General features: G+C 42.2%; 1 protein-coding gene across 1 annotated transcript; it reads left to right on the top strand.

Moving 5' to 3' along the window:
- The first annotated feature begins 9465 nt into the window (after positions 1-9465).
- LOC124260410 (atrial natriuretic peptide receptor 1-like) lies at positions 9466-14215 on the top strand. The gene is made up of 3 exons (XM_046694714.1): positions 9466-9773; positions 10207-12760; positions 14138-14215. Exons 1-3 carry the CDS (start codon positions 9466-9468, stop codon positions 14213-14215), a joined length of 2940 nt encoding a protein of 979 aa, XP_046550670.1.
- The last annotated feature ends 1114 nt before the right edge of the window (positions 14216-15329 follow it).

Below are 15329 nucleotides of genomic sequence, written 5' to 3'. Positions count from 1 at the left end.
TGCGTTCATTCCTCGTTTGTTCTGGATTCCAAAGTTACACGAATATGCGTGTAAAGAGAGATGTATTGCTGTATCCACCAAACGTAAAACCAAATTCCTATCTCAAAGAATAACCATGATCCTTAATACTATCAAGGAAGGTCTTTCTCTGTATTCAGAGAAAGTACTTGAGACAAATGTTATTAATACCAGGTGGATTCTTAAAAACTGAAGGATTTATTCTTGGCGTTTTACAATCTAAAAAAACGGACCAAGTTCAGTTTTGTCTGAACTGAACGGAACTGAGCTTTATTCACCCAGGCTGCAAACTGCAGCATAAGAGGTACATAAATAATATTTACATTTATACAACATAAAAAGTATATACAAACGATATGATAGGTGCGTGTACAATAGGCAAGTTACATATTAAGTTATTGAAATTATTTCTTAAATAAAGCCATAATTATTTTACAAAAAAATGAAAGTTTTCTTAAAGTTTCTTAGCTTATTGGTGTTAAATAGGATATTCATTTTATACATATTTGGTCTAATATAATAATACTTCTGAATATATTTTTCTCTTTCTAATTTTAATTTGGGACATATAAATAAATAATGAAATTCGTCACCGATATCATTTAGGTTACACACAGTATACTTTCTATCATTTACTGGGATTCGTCGAAATGTCAAAACATTTGATTTGTCATCGTTGAACACCACTGTCCCATATGACAAACTTAACTTAAGCTTCAGGTATATCGATGATCTTGTATCTTTCAATAACCATCAGACACACAATTCCCTTCCACTGATTTACCCACCTGGATTATAGGAAGCAAGCGAGACCTGCTCATGTGTTTCATATTTTGTTCTATGCATAAAGATTCAGAGTGACGAAAAACGCCCCACAAGGCTGTACGACATCAAGGGTCATTTACATTTTCCACCTGTGAACTTTCTCTTCATGTCAAGCAATATTCAAGAGCCCCAGGCTTCGAGATACAATCTAGCATGCTCTTTTTACGCAGATTTTAAAGAGCTGCTACTCTTGCTCAGAAGTTACAACATTCATGGCCTCGGTAGAAATGATTTATTGAGGACTCGTATATTATCTGTTTAAATGTCCATCGTACAAACAACGACAGTTAACTTCATGTTATCTGTTAAGCGCATTTGCTCGTCAGCAGGTATTTCAGTCGACCTTAAACGTTTGTTAGAAGGAAGTGCAGACCTATCATCATGTGAAAATACAAAAGTATTCAAGTTAGTGCAATCGTTCATTAGTGAGACAAAGCGATTTGTATAGCATATTGATATTATTCTGTATAATCTCTTTTTCTTATACCACTTTCTTGTCCACTATCTGCCATCTTTATTTGCGGGAATCTAAATTACCCATGTACATACCCAGGAGAGGGTATTCTAAGTTGAAGAACTTGTTCCTAAACCTTTGCTCTGTGAATAAAATATGTTTAAAACAGACAATGTTTTATGGTAGACATATGGAGGAAACTTCAAAATTAGACGCATCAGATTTGTACCACTCGTTTCCGAGTTTTTTCCCGTGTGAAAACTTGACTAACCTTTGTATAGATATTGACAGGTGCCACCTGTAGGCAGGATACGCTCACCTTGTCGCGAACACCTGGTGTCATCACTATTCGATAGTGACTCATAAATGCATGCCTAAGATATATCCACATGGAAAGAAGTGTCGCAACACATGATTTGTAACCCCTGTGTAGCCATTTTCGTTCGATCTCTAGTTCGGTCACGCTTGGACTACTGTAATAGTTTACTAATTGGTATCTCTGACGAACAATTACAGCGCCTCCAGAAAATACAGAATCAGGCTGCTCGCATCGTCACAAAGACAAAGCTATGCTCTCATATTACGCCAGCTCTCAATTCTCTTCACTGGCTCCGGATCCGCGAGAGGATTGAATTTAAACTGCTCTCCCTTGTTTATCAATCTGTTAGTAGCATTGGTCCAGCATACCTCCATGATTTGATAACACTGTACAAACCTGAAAGATCTCTCCGCTCCAGCGATCAACTCTTGCTAGTTGTTCCTGTGTGCAAACTCAAAACCTTTGGTGCAAATTCATTTTCTCATGCTGCTGCCACTCTCTGGAACTCTCTACCATCGGATTTTAAAACCTCTCCATCACTCCCAGTCTTTAAGTCCAAGCTCAAAACTCACCTCTTCAAGAAATATCTATGACGTCAACTTTCCTGTACATATAACCTGTATATATGTTATGCGCTTAGAGCATGTCCCTGGGTGATGTGGATGAGGCGCTATAAAAGTACTTTTATTATATTCATATCATTATTATGTTTGTTTGTATGATTATTATATAATTATAGTTATAATTGGTATGCGGAATGCTGCCATACCACTAACGGCTATAGCAAGAGATGTTGGCTGTCATCCATTGACAACAGTAAACTTATGGCGCTAAGGACCGTCAGCGTTCTCTAGTGACAACTCTAAGAGAGGATTCAGCCCTTCTGAGAATCTCAAGACTTTGTCCGTTTATGTCAAGTGACAATTCCTAAGGAGGATTCAGCCCTCCTTTGAATCTCAAGACTTCATTCGTTCATGTCAAGTGATAATTCCTAGGGAGGACTCAGCCCTTCTGAGAATCTCAAGACTTCGTCAGTTCATGTCAAAGGACAACTGTTAGGGAGGACTCAGCCCTTCTGAGAGTCTCAAGACTTCGTCAGTTCATGTCAAAGGACAAATGTTAGGGAGGACTCAGCCCTTCTGAGAATCTCAAGACTTCGTCTGTTCATGTCAAAGGACAACTGTTAGGGAGGACTCAGCCCTTCTGAGAATCTCAAGACTTCGTCCGTTCATGTCAATTGGCAAGTCAAAAACAGAGCTGCTTCCACATCGTCGTTTGACGAACTGTCCGAAATCGTCTACAGTCGGAAAGGTATGGTGCCAGACAACCCACCAGACGTCCGTTGTTATCTCCAGAGTACAAAGCAGTTCGACTAGCTTGGTGTCAAGTTCGACGTCGCTGGAATTTGACGTCGTGGGGAAGTGCCACTGGTCGGGCGACAGTCAATTTCTTTCTTCATGACTGATTGACTGAGCCAGTGTTTGGCTCCAAAGAAACACTGCATACGCACAACGGAATATATTGGAGCAAACACCGTTTAGCGGGGGTTTATTGATGGTGTGGGGATGCCTCTCACTTGACCTTGCGACGATCAGGATGTGTACGTGCCTTTGGTGATTTCTTACGTCAAGAGGCAGTAGTAAATCTACCTTGGTCCGCCAGATGTCCAGATGTCAAACCTACCGAGCATGTTTAGGACATTGTGCTATATTGGGACATCAGCATATGCCAGAGAGATCCTCACGTACAGAACACATGTATTGGTGTATTGGAAGAAGCCCTCCGTTTAGAATGGAACGCAATACCTCAACGACAATGCAGAGGAGGGTCAGGGATGTTATTGCAGTCGGAGGAGGTTACACCATGTGTTGACATTGTGCTCGGTTATTGATGCTAATGTAATTTCTTGTGGATTGTGTGTCAGAATCGAAAAAAATCAACTCATTTGTTATCGTCATATGACCATAGTTATCAGCTCTACAAAGTGAGTATAAGTTTTGCTTTTCTGAATAAACTACAAGTTTTCGTTCTTTTGGGTTGACATTTCGTATTTAATTATATATTGTGTGTCATTTTATCCAGATAGTAAGTCAAATTGAGGTTTAAATACGTTCCTTTGCTGTAGTTAATGATAACATGTTGATACTAAGAAAAATATGGTTGTGATACTTTATCCCATGTATATTTGGAATTACAATCCTCTCTTTTTTGTGGATGTGGAAGGGTTTTGTCACCTTTATATAAAGAAGAAGGGTCAGAAAAATCAGAAATGTACAGGACGGACAGTTCAGTCTCCGAGGGATCAAATATTGGTTGAAATAGAGTTAAGTTTATTATCAGGATAAAGATGTCATGTTATTTCTGATCGCCGTGTACAAACCTCTCCACATACTTTTGTAGATGTCAGACCCAGCCATTTTCTGACTACATATAGAAGTGTGTGGTGTTTAACTACCAATGTCTCACTGTAAGGGAGGAGAACCTGCTTTAATGTTAAAAGGTTGTTCGTCAGTTAAAGGTGATAAATCCACATTACCGTCTAATGATTCTCACGAACACTGTGACACCGGTGAAATATCTACAAGTCCAAAGCGTTGCCATCTTGGTAATGGCCCAGCAGGAATTTGGTTCAGCAAGTATGTTAGATTGTTTGTTTGTTTGGGATACGATGAATTACTTTAAAGAGCCAGGAATCAATTCAGGACGAAAGTAGTCCAGGTACATGTCATGCATGTGCTGTGAGATTTCACATGTGAATGTGGATGACACTAATGATCTTCTGTCGTGGATCATTCTCTTCAGAATAAATTTTCTTTATCATTGATTGTGTTGGCATTGTGCATGAAACACCTCCCAAACAGCAGTTAAGATGCTTTGCTCACTCCTCCGCCGGGAGAGAGCCTTCAGAAGGGTTTTGTAATACAGTTGGAGTAATCTGCCCTTGGTCCTTGGTAGTAAAGTCTCATGACGGGCTGTTGCCAGAAGGCGATTCGTTTGGAAACTGGAAAAACGATTGGATTGGGGGCCTTTTGGTAGGACATGTTTTTGTTTTGTTTGCCAACTGCTTGTACTCGTATGCACGCACACAGGCACACAGGTACGCACGCACACATACACAAGCAAATCCTGAAAGATTCCAAGATCCAATTGAACATTTACTTCAACAGTAATCGTGACTTAATAATGGCATTCCGTCACATATTACTGTTAATGGTGATTAGGTGCATGACTCTGGGAGTATGGGTTCGAATCCCGGATGGCACTCAACCCCCCAACATTACTAAAATCTGTACTTTACTAAGAAAGTGTACCCAAATATAACATGTTACATTTGACAACTGTCTAAATGCCATTGTATTTTCATTACTATTACTAGATACTATATATACTGTATATCTCATTTTCCTATAAACAAGTATTTTGAGATTATATCTAAACAAATCGTAAGTCAGTAGTTTCAAGGCTTCCATTTATCAGCAATAAATGAACATAATCAGGGCAACAGCAGAATAGGAGAGACATTAGGAAATACACCGATCAAGCATAAACATTGAAAGAATTTCAATTTGACAGAATGCCACGCTGTGAGTTTGTGATACATATCCTGAACACCAACCTTCACTCTTGTTGGAAGTGCAATATTTAAGATTAGTGAGTGAGTGAGTTTGATTTTACGCCGCTTTTAGCAATATTCCAGCAATATCACGGCGGGGAACACCAGAAATGGGCTTCACACATTTTTCCCATGTGGGGAATCGAACCCGGGTCTTCGGCGTGACGAGCGAACGCTTTAACCACTAGGCTACCCCACCGCCCTAATTAAGATTAACGTGTTATAACTTTAGCCAACCAATCGGCCATGTGCAGATCCAGTGTGATGCGTTTCCAGGTTAATTAGTTTCAAGGAAACATTTGTCCGAATTCGAGACGCATTGCTTCCGTTTCTCGGTAATTAACGGATTGTGACCGGCGATACATCAGCTAATTGGACCTGTGGTTTCAGACTTTGTCGGTTCAAATGACTCACATACATCATCAAGAAGTTGGAGCTATGGCAACACATGGCTGACTGGGAATTATTCTGAGTAAAACATTAACCTTTAAACGTTAACAAGGTGTCCACGTTTAGAGCTTACTTCCAGTATCTGTTTTACTTCCAATATCTGTTTATAACGTTCTTGAATGCGCTGTGCTGCTTGTCATTATTTCAGGTCGATGCCGTCGGAGTTGTGGATGGTGGAGGTTGAAGTAGAATCGATTCCTTAGATGGGTCAGCCGAATGTGGTTGTCTTGCTGACGTGACGTCACGCGTGGTCGGCCGGTCCGAGGCAAACCTCTGTTCCCAATGTTGAAAACGTCTCCAAAGAGATGAGATCGTATTTCGATTGACACTATAAATGTCTGGCCACTTCATTTTGGGCCATTCCAGACTCAAGCACACCCTGTAAGCCGTGGCATGATGAACGCACTGTTTATGTTGAAATTAACGTGTTTTTGCACAACGTGTTTTCAGAGGCTAAAGAATAATCAACCGTTTTTCAGTTTGCAATATCAGGTCACCTGTGAACTTCAGGTGTGAAAAAGCATGCCAAAAGTGGGTTAGTTCATTGTGCACAAAGTACACGTGCCACGCGCGATACTGACATCAAATTTCATGCAAAAGTGCTTTGCTACTATTCTTCAGTGTTATTTATACAACTTTTCAATAACTTTGATGCACAGTTACTTGTTCAGTTAGTATAGATTTAAGAGACGAGGCTATAAAAGGACCAGAGCCTTCTTCCTGTCGTATTATCTTTTATCGATAGAAGGGCATGTCCAAACTGAAACAAAAGTTCATCCTCCCACTTTTGTAGGGTAAAGAACGTATTGTGTATGCACTAACCAACAAATATATGTTACACAATTTACAATTGGAGTTTTAAATTAACTCATGTTCCAATGAGTACAAACTGCTGCCCATTAATTACTAGGAAGTGGAAGAATACAAATCTATGGAAGTATAGAATACACTAGCATTGATAATAGCTAAGACGCCAGTCTTAATAATATTTACCTAGAAACAACAGTAGTCCAACTTCCAGGTAGGCCAAGGCTGGTTCACAAGGGTGAAAACATGATCGCCACACAGCCACTTGTAACGTTACAGGGGCGGATCCAGGGTTTTGGAGAGGTGGAAGAAAGGGGTGTGCACATAATAAATCATGAAGTCAAAAGGTTAGGGGGAAATGCACCTCAGGGAATTTTTTACGGGGGGATAGGGGAGGTGGGGTGTCCAGATCTATTTTGAAAGGTTAACTCTAGAAAGGATAAAAATGTAGTAACTTCCACACAACTGCTTTTGTTCGAGGGTAATACATTCCTGAACACATGATATTGTTGAAACACATTGTTGTCAACCTCTGATCTTAACCGAGCCGGTCGGTGGAGTAGCCTTGTGGTTAAAGCGTTCACTCGTCACGCCGAAGACCCGGGTTCGATTCCCCACATGGGCACACTGTGTGAATCCCATTTCTGGTGTCCCCCGCCGTGATATTGCTGGAATATTGCTAATTTATATTGGATAACTAAACTCAATCAGTCAGTCCGACGTAACCGAGCCAATGTACAGTCAAACATGAATGTGTCGAAGTGAAATGACCTAGGTGTTTACTTTGAGTTATCCAAGGTCGGATACCATCGCATAATAATAAATTGAGAAGGAATACACAGGAAGCAAGCGTTCCTTTCGATACAACCGCGAGTTCGACACATCAAATTTCTACACAATGGCGTCGTGACACAGTAACAGCAGCTCTCCCCTCCTATATCAATAGAACCTGGTAATGCACACATACGTAACTGTCCTTGCACATGTATATAATTGTAGCCAGGATCGAACTTTATGCATTGCACTGGTTGAACGTTCGATGAAGTGTGTAGGTACAGTTACAATGAGGAGTGTTGTGTTAAGGGTGACGTGGTATTGACGAACGTTGGCGACGGGGACTGGAGGGTACACATACGTCCCACAGTATTACGTGGGAAGTCCACAGTCAGCGGGTCCGACATGTCTGGCATGTACATGGATGTGGCCTTCATCGGCGAACCTGGGAGTCCGTCCCAACACATGGGTTTATTGACCAGGTTTTGAGACACATCTTTCAGCCGGCTATACCATATTTCTTCGTATGTTCAGGTATAGATAGAGGTTTCTCCATACGTTGTCTGGTCCCTGTAGACCAAAATATATACAAGTGTTTGCCATTAACGCCGCTAAACAAGAATGGAATAGAACATGTTTGCTAGTTTTTTTATCTTTTGGTTTCATAGAAGACAACCAATCGTGAGGTGTAAACGTAGTTATCCCGTAAACAAGATTTGTGTCAAGATTTGTGAAAAGTGTCACGTGACCTTGAAAATAAGATCAAGACCACCCTGGAAGTAATGGTGTCTGCGTAATCACCCAATGCAGGCTGTCGACATAATTGAAAACATCGAGTGCAAAGTTTTATGAGATATCGCGCTTACATAAATGTGACCTTTTCACTCAATTTAAGTATTCATGCACAGTTATATGAGCCCTTGGCAATGTATGATAAGTTGCCCTTTTATACCTTTTCGGAATCTAAGTGAACTGTTGACTGAGTCCTCATACTAGTGAATTAGAACGATTTCAGTCTAATAACATTGACAGTCTAATAACATTGACAAACAGAAGAAACTAACGACCAAGGTGACCTATAAGAAATTCACCACATAGCACAGAAATGGATAATAACTCTCACCATCAACGTGTGAAGCAACTGCTCCTACAAGCAAAACCTTCAAAGTGATACTTCTAATGACGTATAACGAGCAACGATTCTGACAACACAAGCTCCCACGTGATGGCTTCTGCCCCATCTTCATAGACAACATTCAAGGCTGCAGCATCGCATTAGGCGTTGATAACAAATGGGACGTATGACGGGGGCAGTGACATCAAGGAAGACGTTCCAGTGCAGACAGGACAGAATAGTTCCAGAAACCCCAGGCCGATACGTACCGGGATCCTAATCTCATGCAGATGCTAGAAGAAGACTGTAACTCTGATTCTGATGTCACTGATGATGCGAATTATTAAGACTTCACGAAGAAAGTCGTCTTTAAACGGTGTTTTCCACAGACAACTATTAATGCTTCATCAAAGTGAAAGTCACGTCGACTTATTTTAATTCTACCCGTTCTACGCAGTGCAGTGGTAGTTACGTAACTGTCTCAGTACTGGGTAGGACCTGCTGAAAGAGCAACATTATCGTGAATACCAACAGTAATACACAAGGTTAAAGGATGTTTAGCGTAGAATTCGGAATCATTTACATAACGATGCGCCTATCTATATCCCCCCTGATACGCATGCGTACGTGCATGCGTGTTAGCTTATACTAGTTCGAACGTTTGCCGGTTTTGAAAAGCCCACTGAAATACCAATCTTTCATTTTAACATGCATCCCTCAGACACAGTGACTCACATCTTGCACAGTAACTGAAAGTACAATATTTTGTGTATTATTTGGCATGCTCGGCAAGGAGACTGAATAACCGGCTTTAATTCCAAGACAAACACGCTATCCACTTGTCCAATGAGGTGGTAGTTACCACAGCATTCGTAGCATCATATGAATACAATGTGAGGTTTGACGGGATCTTGCGAAGAAAATGTGTGTCCACCAATATGTCGTATTTCATTGAAAACTGTAGGATTAGACTTTTAGGTTTATGTTGAATTGAACATACGTGACAACATTCACACGTTTTCCTGAGTTGTTACACTACACATACCCTTGTGCTTTGGTAATATATTGCAGATTTGTCCGATGACATCAGAATGGCAGCCTTGAGATCCTTACTTATTGCCAGCCTTCTCAACCCCGCCTACGCTGCCGTCCACCTGAACGGTGCCGGGGCCTCCTTTCCTGCCGACGTCTACAGATCATGGCTGCCGGCATACAAGTCTTACAGAAGCAGGTTCGCCGGGGTGGAGATGAAGTACGAGAGTATCGGCAGTGGAGGAGGAAAAGCCCGGATCAAGGGGGAGACTGGACCGGAAGTTCACTACGCTGGGTCTGATTCTCTGCTATCGGAAGAAGATTACGCGAACAATCCCGACCTTCAGATGTTTCCATCGATGGCTGGGTAAGAGAAACTTGCTGATTTTATAGAAGTAGACCAAGTACAATGCAGGAAATGAAACTGAATATCCTGGAACGATGGGTCTTTTAGCAACATTTCAGCAATATTCCAGCAATATTCCAGCAATATTAAGGCGGGGGACACAAGATATGGGCTTCACACATTGTACCCATGTGGGGAATCGAACCCAGGTATTCGGCGTGACGAGTGGACGCTTTTATCACTAGGCTACCCCACCGCCCCTTCTTGCTAACGGAAATTGGTTTTGATTACACACCGAAAGCCATATAATGGCTGTAGCCAGTGTCCAAGAATCAAAGTCGGGCGTTTGATTTGCATTTACATCTTCCCAACTCGTGTAAACAAACGTTTATAGTGTGAACGCATGGAGGTAAACAGATGTATAATGTAACTGATCTGCCACATTTATTTTTAGGGCGATAGTGATGGGTTTCTACCTACCGGGAATATCAGAACTAAACCTTAAAATGGATAACGTGGTTGACATCTACAGTGGGGCAATTCGCTGGTGGAATGACTCAAGGATCGCCCAAGTAAACCCTAACTTAGACTTACCTTCCAAGGAGATTATTGTGGTTGCGCGGAGAGACAAGTCGGGTACAACTGAAATCTTCACAAAGGCCCTTGCCTCGGTCAGCCAACAATGGGCAGATTCTTATGGAGTCTTTTCCAAGGGTGTTGATGACAACGATATGCCCTACCAATGGAACGCATCAGTTGTGACCCAGTTTGGGCAAACCAATCGCGGGGTGTCTGGAATTATTCTGTCTTATAAATTCTCCATCGGATATCTCGTATTGTCGGATGCAGTCTCGTCAAAAGTCTCATTTGCAAGGCTGCAGAATCAGGCAGGGAACATGGTCGAAGCGTCTACTACATCAGTGCAAAGTGCCATGAATGATTTTTCTAGCGCCTTCGATGAGCGTATGACTTTGTCATTGGCTAATGCAAAGGGGATGAATTCGTATCCCATCTCAGGCTACACCTACATCATTATAAAGAAAACCTCCATCACCAGCTGTGAATCAGCTATTGAGCTAGTTCGGTATATTGAATGGTTTTACACTACAACTATTCCCAGACAGGACTGCGAGAATCTATTCATGGTGCCCCTGTCGCGGGAGGTCTACACAATGGTAATGGACAGAATCATCAAGCAAATCACTTGTAAAGGTCAGAATGTCTACAGCATGCTCGTGGCCGTAGTTGAGGAGGAAGAGCTGTCCCTGCAGACGTGGCGAATTCCTGTCTTCGTTGGATCTCCCCTTCTGTTCATAGCAATCATCATCATCCTTATCTATCTTGTTCGACATCAGATCCGTCTTCAGCAAGCATTGGTAAGAAACGAGTGGCTGATTCGAGGAAGTACGATAACCTCGGGGACCTCCAATAAAAGTAAGTCCCGGATGGGTTCCACTTTCAGGACAAACAGTAACAAAATTCACCCATCCCTCGGGGCATTCAGTGAAGTATCAACTGAAAGTATTGGGCCAATCAGTACGCTGAAGGTTGGCCAGTGGAAAGGAAAACTTCTCCAAATGCAGCCAATGCCTTTCTTGAAGACCACAACACACCTGTCTGTTTCCACCAAGCGTGATATTCTGTGGATGAGAGACTTCATCCTTCACAAGAACGTTGTTGCATTGTATGGATTAACAGATCTTGATGGCTGTGTCTCCACAGCAGAGGGGTATTGCTCGAAAGGTTCTGTCTACGAATTTCTGCAAAATACTAGATTTAACATGAACAATAGTATGAAGTATGCTCTTTGTTTGGACATTGCGAAAGGCATGCAATACTTACACAGGCAGGGAATCTGTCATGGCCTTCTTACCTCTAAATGTTGTTTCTTAGATGAGCATTGGACAGTTAAAGTTGGGAAATGGTCATTTGTCAAACTAGCCAATCGCATGAAAGAACAGGCAGTTCACAGAGATGTCTTCGGTGCAAATGACTGGGACATGACAGAATTCTGGACTGCCCCAGAAATCTTACGATTGGACGTCCACCCAACTGAGGGCAGCGACGTGTACAGCTTCTCCATCATCATGCAGGAAATATTTACACGAGATGGACCGTACATGGAGCACAAAGACACACAGTCGCCCAACGATGTGCTTCAAGCTGTGATCTCAACGTCCATGCGTCCAGCGTTTACCCCTGACACTCCTGTTGCCTCCCGGGAAATCATGGAACGAGCGTGGGAGATGGACCCCATTGGTCGACCGTCTTTCGCTGGGATATGCACCATGATCAAAAACGCCCATCCTAAAAACAAAACGTTAATGGACTGCATGATGAAGGCTTTTGAAGATTATACGTATGAACTTGAAGAAAAGCTTCAAGGAACGAAGGTTTGGGATATCACCAACACAAAATCCGCCGATGTTGATAATTACACAGCTTTACCTTCAGAAATCGCCATGTCGTTTTCAGCTGGAGCTACTCCTTCTCTGGAGAAGTTTGACTCGGCATCAGTGTTGGTGTCTGTTATCCACGGCTTAGCAGACATTGTAGCCGCCTCGACCGCATCTGATATTGCAACTATGTTGAAGGATCTGCAAAAAGCTCTTGATAACGTTTTGTCTGAGGAAACGGTCCATAAATTCGACATCTCTGCAACTTCCTATTACGTGGTGTCCGGGTTACCGACGAGGCGAAATGGCCACGCGACTGTGCTGTCCCGAATTGCTCTCTCTTTTCTAGTTATTGCAAAATCATGTACAATCAAACATAACGACTGTCATCTTCAGATGAAAGTAGGTGTCGCTACTGGACCAGGAATGGCCGGTGTCCTTGACCCCAAGTTTCTCATGAAGTATACCGTATTTGGAAACACCATGGATTGGGCCCACACTTTGGCCAATACAACCCCACCAATGACTATACAGATCTCGGAGGCAACATGTTCCGCCATACAGACAAGCAAAGAGTTTACAGTAATACCCGCAAAGCCGCTAGATGGACAGGTAAGTTGGTCTTCGCCTGTATAGACTTAGACGGGAGGGGTTAACATCATATCTCGTGGCCGTGTAATTGTCTAACTCATGGGTATTTTGTCAAATCTTCGTAAGGGGATTGAGTGAGTTTAATTGTACGCCGTACTCAGCAATATTCCAGCTATATGGCGGCGGTCTGTAAATAATCGAGTCTGGATCAGACAATCCAGTGATCAACATCATGAACATCGGTCTGCGCAAATGGGAACCGATGACATGTGTCAACCAAGTCAGCGAGCCTGACCACCCGATCCCGTTAGTCGCCTCTTACGACAAGCATGGGTTGCTGAAGACCCATTCTGCCCCGGATCTTCACGGGTCTGTTCGTAAGGACATTAAAAGTGTAGCCTGATGACTAGTGTGGGTATATTGGCTGCTACTGATTGACAATTAGGCAACTCGCCGCAGGTTACTGGCCATATACCTCATGATGGCTATGGTCCCCAGCAACCTAACCTGGTCGTTATGTTGACTATTGTACGGGCTAGATCGGGTGGTTAAACTGAGTGTCTAGGTTGATTGTGCGGTATCGCAATGTGGATCATTATTCATGATATCAATCACTGGGTTGTCTGGTCCATGCCGATGAACTGGAATAATGCTGCATCTGGAAACGGGAGGTTAAGCTCAGAGTCTCGGTTGATTGTGTGGTATCGCACCTTCCAATGTGGATCGTTGCTCATGATATAAATCACTGGATTGTCTGGACCAGGCTGATTAACTGGAATAACCCTGAGTGTTGATATATATGATCGTGATGTCCCTGAATGCATTCATTGAAATTACAGGAAGAAGAAGATCCTCTTATACTACAATATTACTATTATTTTATTCTGTTTTGATATATTCCTCAGGTGAAAGAAAAAAGTTACTGGTTGACCGGAAGTCGGCAGATATCAAGCACATTTCCCCCGACCTGACAACTGTCATCGTTATAACTCATCATCACCATCATCACCACCACCAGCTGCAGACACATCGAACTATGAAGGCACGACCCTGGAGATGCTAAAGTACAGAGGTTGCATTATTCGGCTTACGGGTGTTTCTGAAATCTTATGGTTTGTTAAAACATGAAAGACTCCCTCCTCCAGTTTCAAGTGTATGAGCCAATCACTGACAAACTTTGTTTTGGGTCTGAAGTAGCTGACCAATCAAATTACGTTCGTGTGCGGGAGAACATATCTCAAATGACCAAGCTGAGGGTTACAATTCAAGGGTGGATCTAGGTATTTTGTACAATATACTGCAATATGTACATACAAACTACTCTAGGATACATTGTACTGTGCAAGACATTGAGAATACAAGGCACCTAAGTAGGGTCAAGGTTGCTTCTTCCTTCAGCTCGTGAACAACAAGAACAGTCTCAATCGTTGCGTGACACGCTTCCTGGATTACATGATCAAGCACCAACAGGAATAGAGAATATCCATGTGCGCCAAGTTCCAGAATATATTGTTTTGTAATTTAAGTCATTGCCTCGTCGTGGTCCAAGAGTGTTAGTAAGTGTTTTCTACGGTTGGGTACGTCATGATACATGTGGTCGCCTCTAACGACAAGCAACGTTCCAGATAAACAATTCCAGATTATATATTACTCAAAAGAAATAAAGAAAATCTAGTTTGCTTTCATGTTACTATGCGCGTTAGTGGACACAATGAGATGTTAAATATGGTCATAATAAATAACGAAAACCGTCCGGAGTAGTTCAGCTACAATTCCAAGTGATCGCCAGGAGCAAGAGGTATGCGGAGAGTTATGCAGTTTATCCCATCTATTTGATGTTTTACACATCACGCTGGGAATCCTGATTGTTGTTCCCTACAGATGACATCCACAGACCCTTGTGTTTTTTGCGAGAGAAGAGGTGTCGACCCCCCTGAACCCCCCTACTGTGCATGCAGTCGATTAAAAGTTAATGTAAACATAACCTCATGACACCCACCAATTCTTTATTGTTATTTCTACGAGTCGATTGACATCCGATTTTGGCCCTCAGCTAAACGATCTAGTCGCAAACGGATGACGATAGGTCCGCACAAAACTGGGGTGCGATCGAAGCAAGCGCTCTGATTGATCGACGCATGTAAATCACATTCTGTGTATATTCGCAGGAATTTTGAATTTCGTTGCCTGCTTGACTTGGAAATGTAAGAACTTATTTTCCGCAATGGCTTTTCGAAAGAAAAGCATCAGCTGTAAATGTCTCCTTAGCAAGACGCCAGGGCTTGTGATGACACCTGGCAATATGAGCTGTTCTGTGGACACAGAAAGGAATATTAGGACATCCACTGGAGCTTCTAACTAACACGGCGTCGGCCTTGAAGGACTACGCGCTGAGGCATTGCTCGAGACCAGCACAAAATACGTTCGCTATTTGCATCTGCTGCACAGGTAACATAGTTCTGTCATGATGCAAGAGATTAATACATTGAACTTCACCACAGGAACAAAAACTGTAACACGTAACAATGTCCAATGAAATACAATATCAATGTTGAACACCGGAGTTTTGGTCAATACACATTTTACTAAA

The sequence above is a fragment of the Haliotis rubra genome, unplaced genomic scaffold (genome assembly GCF_003918875.1).
Source record: "Haliotis rubra isolate DU_JTF1 unplaced genomic scaffold, ASM391887v1 Scf761, whole genome shotgun sequence".
Taxonomy (NCBI): domain Eukaryota; kingdom Metazoa; phylum Mollusca; class Gastropoda; order Lepetellida; family Haliotidae; genus Haliotis; species Haliotis rubra.
The sequence above is the reverse complement of the archived record's forward strand: the minus strand, read 5'-3'. Positions and strand labels throughout refer to the sequence as shown.